At 42.0% G+C, this 18,400-nt stretch overlaps 1 protein-coding gene across 20 annotated transcripts in view; it reads left to right on the top strand.

The window, feature by feature from the left end:
• The window catches only part of dst (dystonin), a 617,802-nt gene that overhangs the window by 561,846 nt on the left and 37,556 nt on the right, over positions 1-18,400 (top strand). For all 20 annotated transcript variants that reach the window (XM_087979186.1, XM_087979173.1, XM_087979215.1 and 17 more), the window contains 3 exons: positions 4,073-4,216; positions 5,413-5,601; positions 7,602-7,728. In XM_087979186.1, coding sequence (XP_087835312.1) covers positions 4,073-4,216; positions 5,413-5,601; positions 7,602-7,728 — 460 coding nt within the window. The remainder of the gene's footprint in view (positions 1-4,072; positions 4,217-5,412; positions 5,602-7,601; positions 7,729-18,400) is intronic.

The raw sequence follows: 18,400 nt of genomic DNA, 5'->3' as shown, positions 1-18,400 counted from the left end.
TGGTTCTAGTAATATAAGAATCCATGAAATATTTCACTAAGACAACAAGGGGACAGTTTAACCCAAAAAGCAGGTGGATGTTGGGTGGATGGAATGTAATTTGATTAAACTCTGAAACCAATTGCACTCTCCCCATTTCGGTTTTGGTGAAGGCAGTGCAGGAGTTGGGTGACGAACTCATTCCAAGGCCACTGTCCCCTTTTGTGTTCATGAATTAACATTTAACGTTAGCCTTGGTGAAACCTGCCCACTAAACCAAAATGAAGGACTTTTGGATCAGGAGTCAAGGACTGGATTCATTCAGCCATTTTGCCCACTGCCTGTGATTGGCCATATCGGTCAAATCACCTCATCCTTAACCTCCATGACTCTTCTAATTTCCGTCTGATCTCCCCAAGGGCTTGACATGCTTCTCCCCTCATCCTCCCAAAAGGCTTCTAATAAATCTAAACCTCAACTTCCAACTTTATTCCTGACTCCCTCAGATTCCCTGCGACCCATTAAATTTATGCTGATCTCCATATCCCACCCTAACCTTCCAAATAGCCCATTTGGGACCATAACTAATCCATTGTGGTCTCCTCAAGGCCCTGTATAGCTGAAATAAAGTGCACAAATTAGACAATCCTACAGCAAGTTGCTTTTACTTTTCTTATTTTCTTTTGTTTCCTAAGAATTTGATCTAAGTATCTGTATCTTATAATTAAGGTGGTGCTATAATGCGGCAAATGTAAACATTTCACTGTACTCATTTGAGAATACGTGACTTTAAAGCTAATCCATTCATTCATGAGTTTTGGTCTGATTTGGCAGAAATTGGTTAATTAAGTTGTTTTTTTGAAAATGCACTGAATCAGACCATATTAGGTAGTGCAACAACATTTGAGAATTACAGTGTGCTCCTGCACATAAGACAAATTGAGATTTTGGTCAAGAAAAATAAGGAAACATATGTCAAGTATAGACAGCAGAGATCAAGTGAATTCTTAGAAGAGTATAAAGGCAGTAGGAGTATACTTAAGAGGGAAATCAGGAGGACAAAAAGGGGACACGAGATAGCTTTGGCAAATAGGATTAGGCAGACTCCAAAGGGATTCTATAAATACATTAAGGACAAAAGGGTAACTAGGGAGAGAATAGGGTTCCTCAAAGATCAGCAAGGCAACTTATGTGTGGAACCACAGGAGATGTGGAAGACACTAAATGAGTATTTTGTATCAGTGTTTACTGTGGTGAGTGGCATGGAAGATATTTTGAAAATGTCCAGATTATGGAGGAGGATGTGCTGGATGTCTTAAAATGCATGAAGGTGGATAAATCCCAGGACCTGATCAGGTGTACACCAGAACACTCTGGGAAGCTAGGAAAGTGATTGTTGGGTCCCTTGCTGAGATATTTGCATCATCGATTGTCACAGGTGAGATGCTGGAAGGTTGGAGGTTGGGTAACATGGTGCCACTATTTAAGAAAGATGATAAGAAAAAGCTAGGGAACTATAGACCGGTCAGCCTAACATCGGTGGTGGACAAGTTGCTGAAGGGAGTCCTGAGGCTCAGGATTTACATGTATTTGGAAAGGCAAGGACTGATTAGGGATAGTCAACATGGCTTTGTGCGTGGGAAATCATGTCTCACAAACTTGACTGAGTCTTTTGAAGAAGTAGCAAAGAGGATTGAAGAGGCAAGAGTGGTGGGTGTGATCTATCTGGACTTCATTCGGGCATTCAACAAACTTCCTCATGGTTGACAGGTTAGCAAGGTTAGATCGCATGGAATACAGAGAGAACTAGCCATTTAGATATAGGACTAGCTTGAAGGTAGAAGACAGAGGGTGGTGGTGGAGGGTTTCTTTTCAGACTGGAGCCTGTGACTAGTCGTGTGCTGCAAGGATCAGTTCTAGGTTCACAGTTTTCCATCATTTATATAAATAATTTGGATATGAACATAGGAAGTATAGTTAGTAAGTTGACTCCAAAATTGGAGGTGTAGTGGACAGCAAAGAAGGTTACCTCAGAGTGCAATGAGATCTTGATCCAAGGAGGGCAAATGGGATTTAATTTAGATAAATGTGAAGTGCTGCATTTTGGAAAGGCAAATCTTAGCAGGACTTATACACTTCATGGTAAGGTCCTAAGGAGTGTTGCTGAAGAAAGAAACCTTGGAGTGCAGGTTCATAGCTCCTTGAAAGTGGAGTCGCAAGTAGATAGGATAGTGAAGAAGGCGTTTGGTATGCTTTCCTTTATTGGTCAGAGTATTGAGTACAGGAGTTGGGAGGTCATGTTGCGGCTGTACAGGACATTGGTTAGGCTGCTTTTGGAATATTGCTTGCAATTCTGGTCTCCTTCCTATCGGAAGGATGTTGTGAAATTGAAAGAGTTCAAAAAAGATTTACAGGAATGTTACCAGGGTTGGAGGATTTGAGCCATAGGGAGAGGTTGAAAAGGCTAGGGCTGTTTTCCCTGGAGCATCGGAGGCTGAGGGGTGACCTTACAGAGGTTTATAAAATCTTGAGGGGCATGAATAGGATAAAAAGACAAGGTCTTTTGCCTAGGTGGGGGTAGTCCAGAACTAGAGGGCATAGGTTTAGGGTGATAGGGGAAAGGGACCTAAGGGGCACCTTTTTCATGCAAAGATTGATGTGTGTATGGAGTGAGCTGCCAGAGGAAGTGGTGGAGGCTGGGACAATTACAACATTTAAAAAGCATTTGGATGGGTATATGAATAGGAAGGGTTTAGAGGGATATGGGCCAAGTGCTGCAAATGGGACTAGATTAGGTTAGGATATCTGGTCGGCATGGACAAATTGGACCGAAAGATCTGTTTCCGTGCTGTATGTCTCTGACTCTATGACTATTAACTAATAGTGAGTTATGATTTGCACTGAACACAGAATCAGAGAATCCTGAGACACAAAAGAGGGCTCGTTGCGCCTCTGCTAGAATTAATTCTGAGGGTTATTAAGACCCACAGGTAGAAAAGAAGAGTGAATAATGACTGATAAACAAGGGAAGTGTTGGCCTAGTGGTATTATCCCTAAACTATTAATCCAGAAACTTAGCTAATGTTCTGGGGGTCGTGGTTCAAATCCCAACACACCAGGTGGTGGGACTTTGAATCCAATATAAATACATATGAAAACTGACAGGGACAGATGTTTATATGGTGAATAAATAATCACTGAATTTGGAGTTGATGGTGTGTGAGTTAGAATAAGGCATAGGTTCAAGTCCCACCAGCTCCAGAGGTGTTTAATAATATTTCTAAACTGGTTGATTAGAAAATATATAAAACTGCAATAAAGACTGACAGAGGGTTCTTGTGATGCAGTGGTAGTGTCTCTATCTCTGGACAAGGAGACATGAGTTCATGTCCCACTTGTAATAACATATCTGGATAGGTTGATTAGAAAGTGTCCAGCAATAAAGACCAACAGTAAAATATAAGAAACATTTGCATTTATTTAGCCCCCTTCACAATTTCATGACATCCCAAAGAGCTTCATAAAGACCACCTAGCATTGACCTAGACACCTGAAAAGAGAATGGCAGACACAGCTCTGTCAACCCTGCAATGTTCTCCTTTGGAACATTTGGGGGCTTATGCTAAATTGGGAGAGCTGTCTCACAGACTAGTCAGGCAGCAACCTGATATGGTCATACTCATGGAACCATACCTGACAGATAGTGTCCCACGGACCACCATCACCATAGAATCCCTACAGTGTGAAAGCAGGCCATTTATCCCATGAGATCCACACATAGATTGGTGTACTGTGTTATTGCAACAAAGGTGCAGTGCAGCAATTCATATTAACCCAGATGCCCAAATGGCTAGAACGACTGCATGTCAGCTGAACTGTAGCTGCTGTCTTCTGAAGGGAATGGTACAAACCATGAATCTTGTTACTAAATTTATTCTTCTCTTTATGGATAGTTATTATTTTTTTTTTCCACAGCATGCTAAACTTGGATTTCAAAGTTATTTTTATTGATGAGTGCAACTGGTGATTTTAAAGTGGTTCTTTAAACTGACATCAATGACTAATTTGATTCTTGTTTTTTTTTTGGCAAAAGGAGTTTGCAAAGAAACTGGAAGGAAAGATGATTGAGCTGAATTTAGCAGTGGGTATGGGAGAAGCTATCCTATCTATCTGCCACCCAGACTCTATCACAACCATCAAGCATTGGATCACAATAATCCGAGCCAGATTCGAAGAGGTGATTAACTTGAAATAGGGATGTAATCGAGCAGCTGTGTACAGTTTATATCATTTTCAAATGTGACAGAAATGGACTGTTCTAGACTATGAGTCACCAGGCTGTGAATCACCATATTAACTCATTAGTTGCAATTTATTTCTTTGCTCCATGTGCATATAACATATGTATGGATTACAGAAGAATATAATTATGTATAATAAAGTACACATAATGTACGTGTACTTTAAAAGAGTTTAGATTTTCAGCAGTGGATTTCTTGCCTGTTTTACTGCGACCCCCAATCCCAGTCTCACTCTTCCAGGTTTATTGCGACATTGTGACAATGCTACTTTTTGTAATTTGGGGGAATTGAACAAAATGAATCCCAAGAATTAAGACAACTTAAAAAGGAAAATGGCCACCCTTTATCTCTTCAGATTTCATCCTGCAAAATGATACATATGTGTTTCAACTTCTAGCCTTCACATTTCTTTGATCTTTCCCACACAATCTCTATATATTGTTGAGAGAGTTCCAAAAGCAGTTGCTTCCAGACACCTTCCAATGCTGATATGAGTAGTGAAGGGGTGATGTGGGAGTGACTTGACAGTTTTTTTCCTAAGTCATTTTGTTCTGCTCCTTGGCTGAGAGAAGATGCTTTCCATATGGTGAATTGAGAGAGTGGAGACTTATTATCTTTATCTTCCTGGTATGCAGTTAAGGCTGTACTAATCAACACCATGAACAGTAAACTGTAACACAGGCAGATGATCCAACTTTGTGAAGGGAAACAGTTCCCAATTCTAAGGGATCTGAGAGAGTGCCTAACAACTTAACCAGTACATAGGAACCTCAATTATCTGAACGACACAAGCAGGGAGCATTTTGTTCGGATAATCGAATGCTGGACTTTGCGATCTTGTTCGGATAATCTGAAATTCGAATAATCAACATTTTGGATAATCAAGGTTCCTCTGTAATAGCTACAGTGGGTAGTTTATACATGGTTTGTGGAAGGACAGGGCTGATAATGCGAAATGGCAATTTCCCTTTTCAGTCTTAAACTGCATGATATATTAGATTTCTACAATCAGCCAATTGTCATGTTGATATTGTTAAAATGCAGTGTTAAAGAACAAAAATGAAAAGTACATCTTTCCAAACTTCAGCGATTACTTTTTTCTTGCTAATTTTGTTTTGTTGTAAAATATCAGGTAACTGCATGGGCTAAACAGCATCAACTGCGGCTTGAAGCAGCCCTCGCAGATGTTATTGCTAATCAAGAGTTACTGGAGAGCCTGTTGGGCTGGTTACAGTGGGCAGAGACGATACTGACTCAGAGAGACCAAGAATCACTTCCACAGGAGATCGAAGAAGTCAAAACGCTTATTGCCGAGCACCAGGTAATCACTATTGAATTTAGAAGCTGAGCTTGTACACTTAATAATATCCAGATACACTTAGCAAGATGCTAACAATTGATGTAGGTTTTACCTTGGTGATATAATACTGCATTCTTCTTCATTTATTACACCAGACAGTTCTTTCAAAGTTGCTGGAAAGTGGAACTGAGACATGGGTGGTTCAGGAGTATCAAAGCTTCAAAATGTCCTCCATGATATAATGATGTCTGCATCTCTCGCATTTGAAAGGCATTAGATCAGTCGTGTGCTTACATATAATCATTTTGTTGGTGTGTTTGTTACTTCAGGGCAATTAATAAGAACAACATTTGGTTTTAAAATATTTCATGGATCTATATTCCATGTGATGAGGTAGATTGACAGAAATCACCAGTTAGGCTCATATATGAAGACTAGCCTTTTGAATGAGCTTGTGAAGTACAGCTGCTTGCAACCCATTACATGCAAACTCCCAAACAGAATACTGCCAGTGCTGGAAATCTGAACTAAAAGTGCAAAATGCTGAAAATCCTCAGCAAGTTAGACAGCATCAGTGGAGAGAAATAGAGTTAGAGTTTCAAGTCAGTAACCTTGCATCAGAATGGAAGAAAGATGAAAATGTAATAGGTTTAGAGGTGCAAGAGGAGTAAGAAGAAAAGGTTATGTTTGTGACGCAGTGAGTGGCAGATTAAATATAAATGTAAATGATGCAAAAGCCAGAGGTACAGGTGATTGTAAAGAATAAAAATGTATCCAAATAATAAGTGAATGGTTGCATAGCTTGTTACAAAGTGACAGCAAACCAAATGCAAGTTAAGGAATGAAGAAATAAGTGTGAACAAAACATAGTCAAAGCAGAGGTTATAAACTAAAATTATTGAACTTAAAATTATTGAGTCATAAGATGAGAAGCTGTTCGTCAAACTTGTCTTGAGGTCTGTTGGAACATGATAGGCTAAGGACATAAGGAGAGGGAGCAAGGTGGTGGATTGAAATGACAAGCAATGAGGAGCTCAGGTTCATGCTTACAACTGAAGACCCAAAGCGGTCACCCAGTCTACATTTTGTCTGTTCAGTGAAGTAGAATCATGATGTGGAGGTGCCGATATTGGACTATGGTGGACAAAGTCAGAAATCACACGACACCAGGTTATAGTCTAACAGGTTTATTTGAAACCACAAGCTTTCAGACTGCTACTCCTTCACTGACTTTTCCTGACGAAGGGGCCAAGCTCTGAAAGCTTGTGATTTTAAATAAACCTGTTGGACTATAACTTGGTGTTGTGTGATTTCTGACAGTGCAGTAAAGATTGATGAGCAATGAATGCTAAAGTGAATGAATTTAAAAAGTTCAAATAAATCACTGTCTAGGCAATTGAGAAAGAAAAGTGTAAATATATCGATATCACATCTCCTATGCTTGCATGCAAAGATGCTGTCAGAAAGGTGAGTGGGGTTTTGAGTTGGTTGAGAAGTGGATCAGGACATTACAGAGGAAAGGATCACTTTGGATTGCTGTAAAGGGAGAACAGGACAACATCAGTTTTGGTGGTTGGATGATGTCAAAGGCAAATGAGGACAAGGAGAATCCTATCATGTTTTAGGAGTGAGGGAATTGGATCAAAGCAGAGGTGGGTGAAATGGCATGGATATGGTGGAGAGTCCTGTCAAACACGGGTATTCCTTGGTGAAGGAAAAACAAAAGACATATTGTAAGCGCTAGTGTAAAAGGTTGAATCATCTGAAAACAACACGAGAGATGGGAATGTTAGGAGAATGGAATAGAGTCCTTACCAGAAGCAAGGTGTGAGAGGGTTTACTCAGGGTAGTTTTTGCTGCCTGTCGACCTGCAGTGAAAATTAATTGATAACTATCCCTAGAAATAGAGACAAAAAAAGATAACTTTACCTCTATATAAGAAGAAAGAACATTGGGAAGTGGAGCAAGCTTCTTTTGCTAATAATACCCTCACATTTTAATCTTAAAAATTTTAACCCTAGTCTTTCATGGAGGAAATGACCAGAAAGCAGCCAGATGTGGATAAAGTAACAAAAACATACAAGAGGAAAGCTGCGGAACCAACCCAGATTGCATCCCAAATTCCTGTCATTGATAAAGGAAGGTCAAGTAAGTGTTGATCTAAATAATCTTTGATGTTGTAACATCTGTTCATTTTCAGTGACTTCCATTTTGAGCTTGAGTGTAAAATGAACTTTGAATAATGGGTCAGAAATTTACTGTCAATGTAATAGTGATGTTGATGGCAAATGAAATCATTTAAATTATACAGCAACTTCAAACAAGGGGCAGAGACCAGATTAAACTTGAATTTTTATCTCAGTTCTTCCAATCTGTCAATAGCTTTGTGAAAACTTATCTCCCTGTTTGGTCATCATTGGAGTCGATTAAACGGCAATAAAATTGATACATAATTGCCCATTGAAATGGGGTGGAAAGCCATTCAACTCCTAACTACAGAAAAACAGGAGTAAAGCCAGATAAACCACACAGCATTGACTGAGACATCTGAAGTATCAATCACATGGCATATCAGTTGGCTGTGCAGAGTCTTTTTTGTTACCTGGGGTCCTGTGTTGAAATTGGGAGGGTTGTCCCATGGACTAATCAGACATCCTGACTTAGTGATGTTTACCAGCTTATATCTTACAGCTGAAATCCCAGAATCTTCCTTCACCATCCCTAGGTATTTTCTGTCCCACCACAGTGGTGTAGAGTCAGGAAGGAGTTTCTTTGAGAATCCTGAGCTTGGCCCCATGACTTTTTTTTAATTCTATCATGGAATGTGAGTATCATTGACAAGGCCAGCATTTGTTGACTATTGCTGATTACCCTTGAATAGAGTGACTTGCTGGGCCAGTTCAGAGGGTCGTGAGAGCCAGCCACATTACTGTGGGTTTGTCCCACACTGGTGAGACCAGGTAAGGATGTTAGGTGCCCTTCCCCAAATGATATGAGGGAACCAGATGCGCTTTCACAATATTAATGCTTTCATGTCACCATTACTTTTAGGTTTTGCAGATTTGTGAACTGATTTATAAATTCCACCAGCTGCCATATTGGGAATTGAATCCTTGCCCCACAGCCTTAGCCTTGGCCTTGGCCTTTAGATTATTAGTCCAGTGATGTTATCACTACCTGTAAGTTTTTCCCTAAATGTCTGTTAGCATCAGGTCAAACAGGGCAAGAAAACCTCCTGCTTATTACTCCCAACCACCTTCATTGAGCCTATAAATTGGTGTTCCTCCATATTGATCACCACTTGAAAAAAACTAGAGATAGAAAGGTCTCAAAATGTATCTGAGTGGGCAATTTCAATGTCCATCACCAAGAGTGGCTTGACAGCACTACTTCAAGCTGGTCAAGTCCTGAAGGACATAACTGCTAGAGTGAGCATGCAACAGGTAATAAGCAACCAACAAGAGGGAAAGACATATTTGACCTCATTCTCTTCAGTCTTCCTGTTACACTTAGTCATGTTTGCATTAGGTAATTAATCTAAGTGTAGGAGGAGATTCCAAGCATTATCACCATCAATGATGAACATAGAAGGCTGAAGTATTTACAACTATCTACAGCCAGGAGTGCAAAGTGTAAATGCATCTCAGCCTCCTTCTGAAATTCTGAGCATCACAGATGCCAATCTTCAGACAAATAGATTCACTCCATGTGACATCAAGGAATGGCTAAAGGCATTGGATACAGCAAAGTCTATGGACCATGTCAGCATTCTAGTGGTAGGACTGATGACCTCAGCTCCAAAGGCAATTGTATCCCTAGCCAAGCTATTCCAGTATAGCTATAACATACCTCCCCAGCAATGTGGAAAATTGCTCAGGTATGCTCTGTCCACAAAAAGCAGGACAAATCCATCCGGCCCAGTTACCATTCCATCTTTAGCATAGTGATGGGAGCTGTCATAATCAGTTATAAGAGGGGGCAAACTGAAAATTTAAGAAGGAAGTTAAAGGGAAAGTGAGAATAAGAGAAATTAAGAAAGACAACAGAATCAACGGAGCAGAAAACCCAAGGAGGGATCATACAGTATGATCAAGTGAAATAGGGATTGATAGGAAGGGTGAGAGGAGTAACAAATTAAAAATATTATATATGAATGCACTAAACATAAGAAATCAGGTGGATGAGCTTGAGGCTCAGTTGGGAATTGGCACGATGATGTGGGGATAATTGAGACATGGCTTCAAGTGGACAGGGCCTGGGAAAAGAATATTCAAGGCTAAATGTGCTATCGAAAGGACAGACTGACAGACAGAGGGAGTGGGGTGGTCCTGTTGGTGAGGAATGATGTTCAGTCCCTTGCGAGGGGGGACATAGAATCAGGAGATGTAGAGTCAGTATGGATAGAGCTGAAAAATTCTAAGGGTAGAAAGACCCTAATGGGAGTTATCTACAGGCCCCCAAACAGTAGTCTGCAAGTGCAAGGGTGCAAGTTGAATAAGGAGTTGAAATTGGCCTGTTGCAAAGGTATTACTATAGTTGTTATGGGGGATTTAAACGTGCAGGTAGACTGGGAGAATCAGGATGGTACTGGATTCGAAGAAAGGGAGTTTGTGGAGTGCCTCCGCGATGGATTCTTAGAACAGCTTGTACTGGAGCTTACCAAGGAGATGGCAGTTCTGGATCTGTTGTTGTGCTATTGAAAGGACAGATTTGATCAGGGACCTCGAAGTAAAGGAGCCATTAGGAGGTAGTGACCATAATATGATAAGTTTTAATTTGCAATTTGAGAGGGAGAAGGGAGAATCGGAAGTGTCAGTATTGCAGTTGAACAAAGGGAACTATGGAGCTCTGAGGGAGAACCTGGCCACAGTTCAATGTTTCAGTACCCTAGCAGGGATGGCAGTGGAACAACAATGGCAGGTATTTCTGGATATAATGCAGAAGGTGCAGGATCAGCTCATTCCAAAGAGGAAGAAAGATCATAAGGGGAGACAGGAGTGGCCGTGGCTGACGAGGGAAGTTAAGGACTGTATAAAGATTAAAGAGAAGAAGTATAACATAGGAAAGATGAGCGGGAAGCTGTAGGACTGGGAAACTTTTAAAGAGCAACAGAGGATAACTTAAAAGGCAATATGCGGAGAAAAAGTGAGATACGTAGGTAAATTGGCCAAAAATATAAAGGAGGATACTAAAAATTTTTTAGGTATGTGAAAAGAAAAAAAATGGTTAAGACTACATTTGGGTCCTTGAAGACAGAAATGGCTGAATTTATTTTGGGGAGCAAGGAAATGGCAGAAGAGTTGAATAGGTACTTTGGTTCTGTCTTGACTGGGGAAGACACACGTAATCTCCCAAATGTAATAGTGACTGAAGGACCTAGGGTAATGGATGAACTGAAGAGAATTTATATTAGGCAGGAAATGGTGTTGGATAGATTGTTAGGTCTGAAAGCTAAGTCCCCAGGACCTGATGGTCTGCATCCCAGGGTACTTAAGGAGGTGGCTTTAGAAATCATGGACGCATTGGTACATTTTCCAATGTTCTATCGATTCTGGATCAGTTCCTACAAATTGGAGGGTGACTAATGTTGTCCCACTTTTCAAGAAAGGAGGGAGAGGGAAACAGGGAATTACAGACAGATTAGCTTGAAGTCAGTGGTGGGAAAGATGCTGGAGTCAACTATAAAAGATGAAATTACGACTCATTTGGATAACAGTAACAGAATAGGTTAGAGTCAACATGGATTTACGAAGGGGAAATCATGCTTGACTAATCCTCTGTAATTTTTTGAGGATGTAACTATGAAGATGGACAAGGGAGAGCCAGTGGATGTAGTGCACCTGGACTTTCAGAAAGCGTTTGATAAAGTCCCACAAAGGAGATTAGTCAGCAAAATTAGGGTATATGGTATTGGGATCAAAATACTGACTTGGATTGAAAATTGGCTGGCTGACAGGAAGCAAAGATTAGTGATAAACGGGTCCCTTTTGGAATGGCAGGTGGTGACCAGTGGAGTACCACAACGTTCGGTGCTGGGACTGCAGCTGTTTACAATATACATGAACGAATTAGAAGAAGATATTAAAAGTAATATTAGAAAAATTGCTGATAACACAAAGCTGGGTGGCAGGATAAAACGTGAGGAGGATGTTATGAGAATACAGGGTGACTTGGATAAGCTAAGTGAGTGGATGGATGCATGACAGATGCAGTTTAATGTAGATAAATGTGTGGTTATCCACTTTGGTGGTAAGAACAGGAAGGCAGATTACTATCTAAATGGAGTCAAGTTAGGTAAAGGGGCAGTACAATGAGATCTAGGTGTTCTTGTACTTCAGTCAATGAAAGCAAGCATGCAGGTACAGCAGGTAGTGAAGAAAGCTAATGGCATGCTGGCCTTCATAACAAGAGGAATGGAGTACAGGATCAAAGAGGTCCTTCTGCAGTTGTACAGGGCCCTGGTGAGACCACAGCTGGAGTATTGTGTGCAGTTTTGGTCTCCAAGTTTGCGGAAGGGCATTCTGGCTATTGAGGAAGTGCAGCGTAGGTACACGAGGTCAATTCACAGAATGGTGGGACTATCATACATTGAAAGATTGGAGCGACTGGGCTTGTATACACTTGATTTTTTGAAGGATGAGAGGGGATCTGATTGAGATGTACAAGATTATTAAATGATTGGACATTCTAGAGCAGGAAGCATCTTTCCATTGATGGGTGATCCAGAATCCGAGGACACAATTTAAAAATAAGGGGTAGGCCATTTAGAACAGAGTTGAGAAGAAACTTATTCACCCAAAGAGTGGTGGATATATGGAATGCTGTGCCCCAGAAGGTAGTGGAGGCCAAGTCTCTGGATACTTTCAAGAAGGAGATGGATAGAGCTCTTAAAGATTGTGGATCAAGGGTTATGGGGATAAGGCAGGAACAGGATATTGATTGTGGATGATCAGCCATGATCATAATGAATGGTGGTTCTGGCTCGAAGGGCTAGAATGGCCTACTCTTGCACCTACTGTCTATTGATATCAAACAATTCTTTCTCTGCAATAGCCTGCTTACTGATGTGCATTTGGGTTTCACCAAGGTCATTCTGCTGCTAAACTCATTTCAGCCTTGTTCCAATCATTGACAAAAAAAGTTGAACTCAAGGCGAAAGTAACTGCCCTGGCATCATCATTATTTCCTCAATGACCTTCCTTTCATCATAAGGTCAGAAGGGGCTGATAATTGCACAATTCTCAGCACCAGTCATAACTGCTCAGATATTGAAGCCATCCATGTCCATAAGAAGCAAAATCTGGACAACATCCAGGCTTGGGTGACAAGCGGCAAGTAACATTGGTGCCAGGCAATGCTCAGTTCCAAGATAAAAGAATCCAACCACTGTGCCTTGATGTTCAATGACTTTACCATTGCTGAATCTCCCACCGTCAACATCCTGGGGTTTGACCAGAAACTGAACTGGACCAGCCATATAAATACTGTGGCTACAGCAGCTGGTTAGAGCTGAGAATTCTGCAGTGAGTAACTCATCCCCTGTTGCCAGAAAGTCCTTTCTCCATCTACAAATCAGGAATGTGAAGGAATATTCTGTACTTGTCTGGAGGAGTGTTGTTATCCAGGATAAAACTGCCACTTGATTAATACCTGTTCTGTCATAGTAATAGAAGTAGGTTATTTGACCCTTCAAGCCTGCTCCAACATTGCTCTTTCTTAGGCAGGCTCTCAGCATCGAGAATGATTCACGGTTTGCAGTAATAAGATCACAGTTAATCTGGTTGTTGATTCAACTCTACTTTCTGAACCCCATAATCCTTGATTCCCTTGACTATCAAATATCTAAATCGACGTTTCGGGCAAAAGCCCTTCATCAGGAATAAAGGCAGAGAGCCTGAAGCATGGAGAGATAAGCAAGAGGAGGGTGGGGGTGGGGAGAGAGTAGCATAGAGTACAATAGGTAGGTGGGGAAGGAGATGAAGGTGATAGGTCAGGGAAGAGAGGGTGGAGTGGATAGGTGGAAAAGGAGCTGGGCAGGTCGGACAAGTCCGGACAGGTCGAGTTACTGGAGGTTAGAAACTAGGATGAGGTGGGGGAAGGGGAAATGAGGAAACTGTGGATTTCAACAGTTTCCTCATTTCCCCTTCCCCCACCTCATCCTAGTTTCTAACCTCCAGTAACTCGACCTGTCCGGACTTGTCCGACCTGCCCAGCTCCTTTTCCACCTATCCACTCCACCCTCTCTTCCCTGACCTATCACCTTCATCTCCTTCCCCACCTACCTATTGTACTCTATGCTACTCTCTCCCCACCCCCACCCTCCTCTAGCTTATCTCTCCATGCTTCAGGCTCTCTGCCTTTATTCCTGATGAAGGGCTTTTGCCCGAAACGTCGATTTTGCCTGTCCTCGGATGCTGCCTGAATTGCTGTGCTCTTCCAGCACCACTGATCTAGAATCTGGTTTCCAGCATCTGCAGTCATTGTTTTTACCTCTATCAAATATCTATCCAACTCAGATTTACATAAACTTAAAGACTAGCCTCTACTATTTTTTGGAGAAAAGGATTCCATGCACTTAACATCTCTTTGAGAGAAAAAATAAAATCCTCCTTGCCATACAACATTCGTTTGTATCCGTAAACCATGACTCTTGGTTTTACTTTACCCTCCAAAGGAAGCATCCTCCTGATAGCTTGGCCATTCCCCTTAAGATTGCTTATGTTTCAGCAAGATCACTTCTTGTCCTAAACTTCAGTGGATATAATAAGTTGAAGCCACCATAGTCTTAATAGACCATAGGGCTACTCCTTCGTTAGAAAGAGACAACTAATGGTGGTTTAACCTAAGCGTCATCACACCTCAGGAAAAGGTTAGGGTGAAAAGAAGAGTCCTATATGGTAACCTCAGCAAGTGTGAGATTTGAATCCATATTGTTGGCATTTCTCTGCATTACAAACCTGCCAATCAACCAACTGAACTAACTGACCTCCAATGGAATAGACTTAACCTGTTCAACCTTTCTTCATATTAAATGTTCACTTATTCCACCATTGCGCACACTGTGGCAATAGTGTGTACTGTCTGCAGCAACTCACCAAAGCTCCTTCGACAATGAGGAGGATTGCCAGAGACTACAGCAGGATATGGATAGGTTGGAGACTTGGGTGCAGAAATGGCAGGTGGAGTTTAATCAGGACAAATGTGATACATTTTGGGAGATCTAATGCAGGAGGGAAGTAAACAGTAAATGGCAGAACCCCGAAGTCTCATCAACTTTCATCAGGATCTAAGCATACAGGTCCACATTTCCCTGAAAGTGGCCACATAAATGGATAAGGTGGTCAAGAAGGCATTTGGCATGTTTGTCTTTATCAGTCGGGGTATAGGGTATAAAAATCGGTAAGTCATGTTGCAGCCATATAACACTTCAGTGAGGCCACATTTGGAATATTGTGTGCAGTTCTGGTTGCCAAACTACTAAAAGAATGTGGAGACTTTGAAGACGGTACAGAAACAGTTTACCAGGATTTTGCCTGTTTGGGAGGTATTAGCTATGAGGAGAGATTGGGCAAACTTGGTTTGTTTTCACTTGAAGGTTGAGGGGCGACCTGACAGAAGTTTATAAAATTATGTGAAGTATAGTTAGAATCGATAATTGGAGTCTTTTTCCCAGTGTAGAAATGTCAATATAAAAAGGGATAAGTGTAATGAAGATGTGAGAGGCAAGTTTTGTTTTACACAGAAGCACTACTTAGGCAGTGTCTCCCACCCATCCTACTCCCCTAATCAAAAAAAAGGTTCTGTGTACCGGATTGGTAAGGTTACTGTTTTTTTTTAATAGTCTCTTTGGGAATTCAGAACAGTAGGAATGGATGTTAGGGCAGTTGAATGCTCCTCCTGTAGAATGTGAGAGGTAAGGGTCACCACTTGTGTGTCCCCAACTTCATCTGCGGGAAGCGCACCCAAATCCAGCTCCTTGGAAAACTGTGTTTGAGAACTGGAGCTGGATGAACTTCGGATCATTCGGGAGGCTGGGGCGTAATTGAAAGGAGTTATAGGGAGGTAGTCACACCTCTGGTACAGGCAGAAAGGTAGATGGGTTACTGATCCCATTCCCAGCCTCCAACTCGGCACAGCCCTCTTGACCTGTCCATCACCTTTCTTAGCTATCTGCTCCACCCTCCTCTCCAACCTATCACCTTCATCCCCACTTTCATCTACCTATTGCATTCTCACCTCCCTTCCATTTATGTCTCAGCCCAATGGCCCACAAGCCTTATTCCTGATCATCCCAAAATGACGATTCTCCTGCTCCTCAGATGTTGCCTGACCTGCTGTGCTTTTCCAGCACCACACTCTCAACTCTGATCTCCAGCATCTGTAGTCCTCACTTTCTCCGAGTAGATTGGTTATAGTCAGGGGATGGAAATGGAACAGGCAGACAGTGCAGGGATACCTGTGGTTGTTCCCTTCAATAACAAGTGTACCGTTTTGGATACTGTTGAGTGCGATGACTTCCAGGATAAGCCATGGGGTACAGATCTCTGGCACAGAGTCTGTCCCTGTTGTTCAGAAGGGTAGGGGGGAGAGGAGCAAAGCATTAGTCATTAGGAACTCCGTAGTTAGGGGGACAGAGAGGGGATTCTGTGGGAGAGAGAGACTCGCAGTTGGTGTATTGCCTCCGAGGTGCCAGGGTTTGTGATGTCTCAGATCGTGTTTTCAAGGTCCTTAAGGGGAAGGGGGAGCAGCCCCAAGTCGTGGTCCACATAGACATCAATGACATAGGTAGGAAAAGGGATGGGGATGTAAGGCAGAAATTCAGGGAGCGAGGGTGGAAGCTTAGAGCTAGGACAAACAGAGTTGTTATCTCTGGTTTGTTACCCGAGCCACGTGCTGATGAGGAGAGGAATACGGAGAGAGAGGAGTTGAACACGTGGCTACAGGGATGGTGCAGGAGAGAGAGATTCGGATACCTGGATAATTGGGGCTCATTCTAGGGTAGGTGGGACCTCGACAAACGGAATGGTCTCCCAATATCCTGGGGGAGAAATTTGGTAATGCTCTTCAGGAAGATTTAAACTAATTCAGCAGGGGGATGGGAACCTGAATTGTAGCTCCGGTGTACAGAAGGTTGAGAGTAGTGAGGTCATTAATAAGGTTTCACGGTTGCAAGAGTGTACCAGCAGGCAAGACGGTGGTTTGAAGCGTGTCTACTTCAATGCCAGGAGCATCCATAACAAGGCGGGTGAACCTGCAGCATGGACTGGTATCTGGGACTTCGATGTTGTGACCATTTTGGAGACATTGATAGAACAGGGACAGGAATGTTTGTTGCAGGTTCTGGGGTTTAGATGTTTCAGTAAGAACAAGGAAGGTGGTAAAAGGGTGGGGGGATGGCATTCTTAGTCAAGGACAGTATTACTGTGGCAGTAAAGACGTTTGATGAGGACTCATCTACTGAGGTTGTATGGGCTGAAGTTACAAACAGGAAAGGAGAGGTCACCCTGTTGGGAGTTTTCTATAGGCCTCTGAATAGTTCAAGAGATGGAGAGGAAAGGATCGCAAAGATGATTCTGGATAGGAATGAAAGTAACAGGGTAGTTGTTATGGGGGACTTTAACTTTCCAAGTATTGACTGGAAATGCTATATTTTGAGTACTTTAGATGGGTCATTTTTTGTCCAATGTGTGCAGGAGGGTTTCCTGACACAGTATGTAGGTAGTCCAACAAGAGGTCATTATTGGATTTGGGTAATGAACCAGGCCGAATGTTAGATTTGGAGGGAGGTGAGCACTTTGGTGATCGTGACCACAATTAGGCTACATTTACTTCAGTGATGGAAAGGGATAGGTATATGCCAAAGGGCAAGAGTTATAGCTGGGGAAAAGCAATTATGATGCGATTAGGCAAGATTTAGGATGCATAGGATGGGGAAGGAAGTTGCATGGGATGGGCACGATTGAAATGTGGAGCTTATTCAAGGAACAGCTACTGATTGTTCTTGATAAGTATGTACCTGTCAGGCAGGGAGGAAGTGTTTGAGAAGAGAGCTGTGGTCACTAAAGAAGTTAAGCTCTTGTCAACAGGAAGATGGCGGCTTAGGTTAGGATGAGACGTAAAGGCTCAGTTAGGGTGCTTGAGAGTTACAAGTTAGCTAGGAAGGACCTAAAGAGAGAGCAAAGAAGAGTCAAAAGGGGACAAAAGTAGTCTTTGGCAGTTAGATTCAGGGAAAACCTTAAAGCTTTCTACGGGTATTTCAGGAATAAAAGTAAGATTAGGGCCAGTCAGGGACAGTAGTGGGAAGTTATACGTGGAGTCCAAGGAGATAGGAGGTTAAGAATACTGAGATACAGGCTATTAGACCGGATTGAGGTTCATAGGAGGTGTTAGCAATTCTGTAAAGTGTGAAAATAGGGAAGTCTCCTGGGCTGGATGGCATTTATCCTAGGATTCTCTCGGAAGGTAGGGAGGTGATTGCAGAACATCTGGCTTTGATCTGTATGTCTTAATTGTCCAAAGGAATAGTGCCAGAAGACTGGAGGATAGCAAATGTTGTCCCCTTGTTCAAGAAGGGGAGTAGAGACAATCCTGGTAATTATAGACCAGTGAGCCTTACTTCGGTTCTGGGTAAAGTATTGGAAAGGATTATAAGAGGTAGGATTTATGATATTCTAGAAAGGAATAATTTGATTGGGGATAGTAAACTTGGTTTTGTGAAGGCTAGGTTGTGCCTCACAAACCTTACTGAGTTTTTTGAGAAGATGAATAAACAGGTGGATGAGGGTAAAGCGGTTGATGTGGTGTATATGGATTTCAGTAA

This window comes from Chiloscyllium plagiosum, unplaced genomic scaffold (assembly GCF_037043375.1).
Source record: "Chiloscyllium plagiosum isolate Xiang-an unplaced genomic scaffold, Cpla_swu_hap1 HiC_scaffold_3, whole genome shotgun sequence".
NCBI classification, from domain to species: Eukaryota; Metazoa; Chordata; class Chondrichthyes; order Orectolobiformes; family Hemiscylliidae; genus Chiloscyllium; species Chiloscyllium plagiosum.
This window is presented reverse-complemented; position numbering and strand designations above follow the sequence as displayed.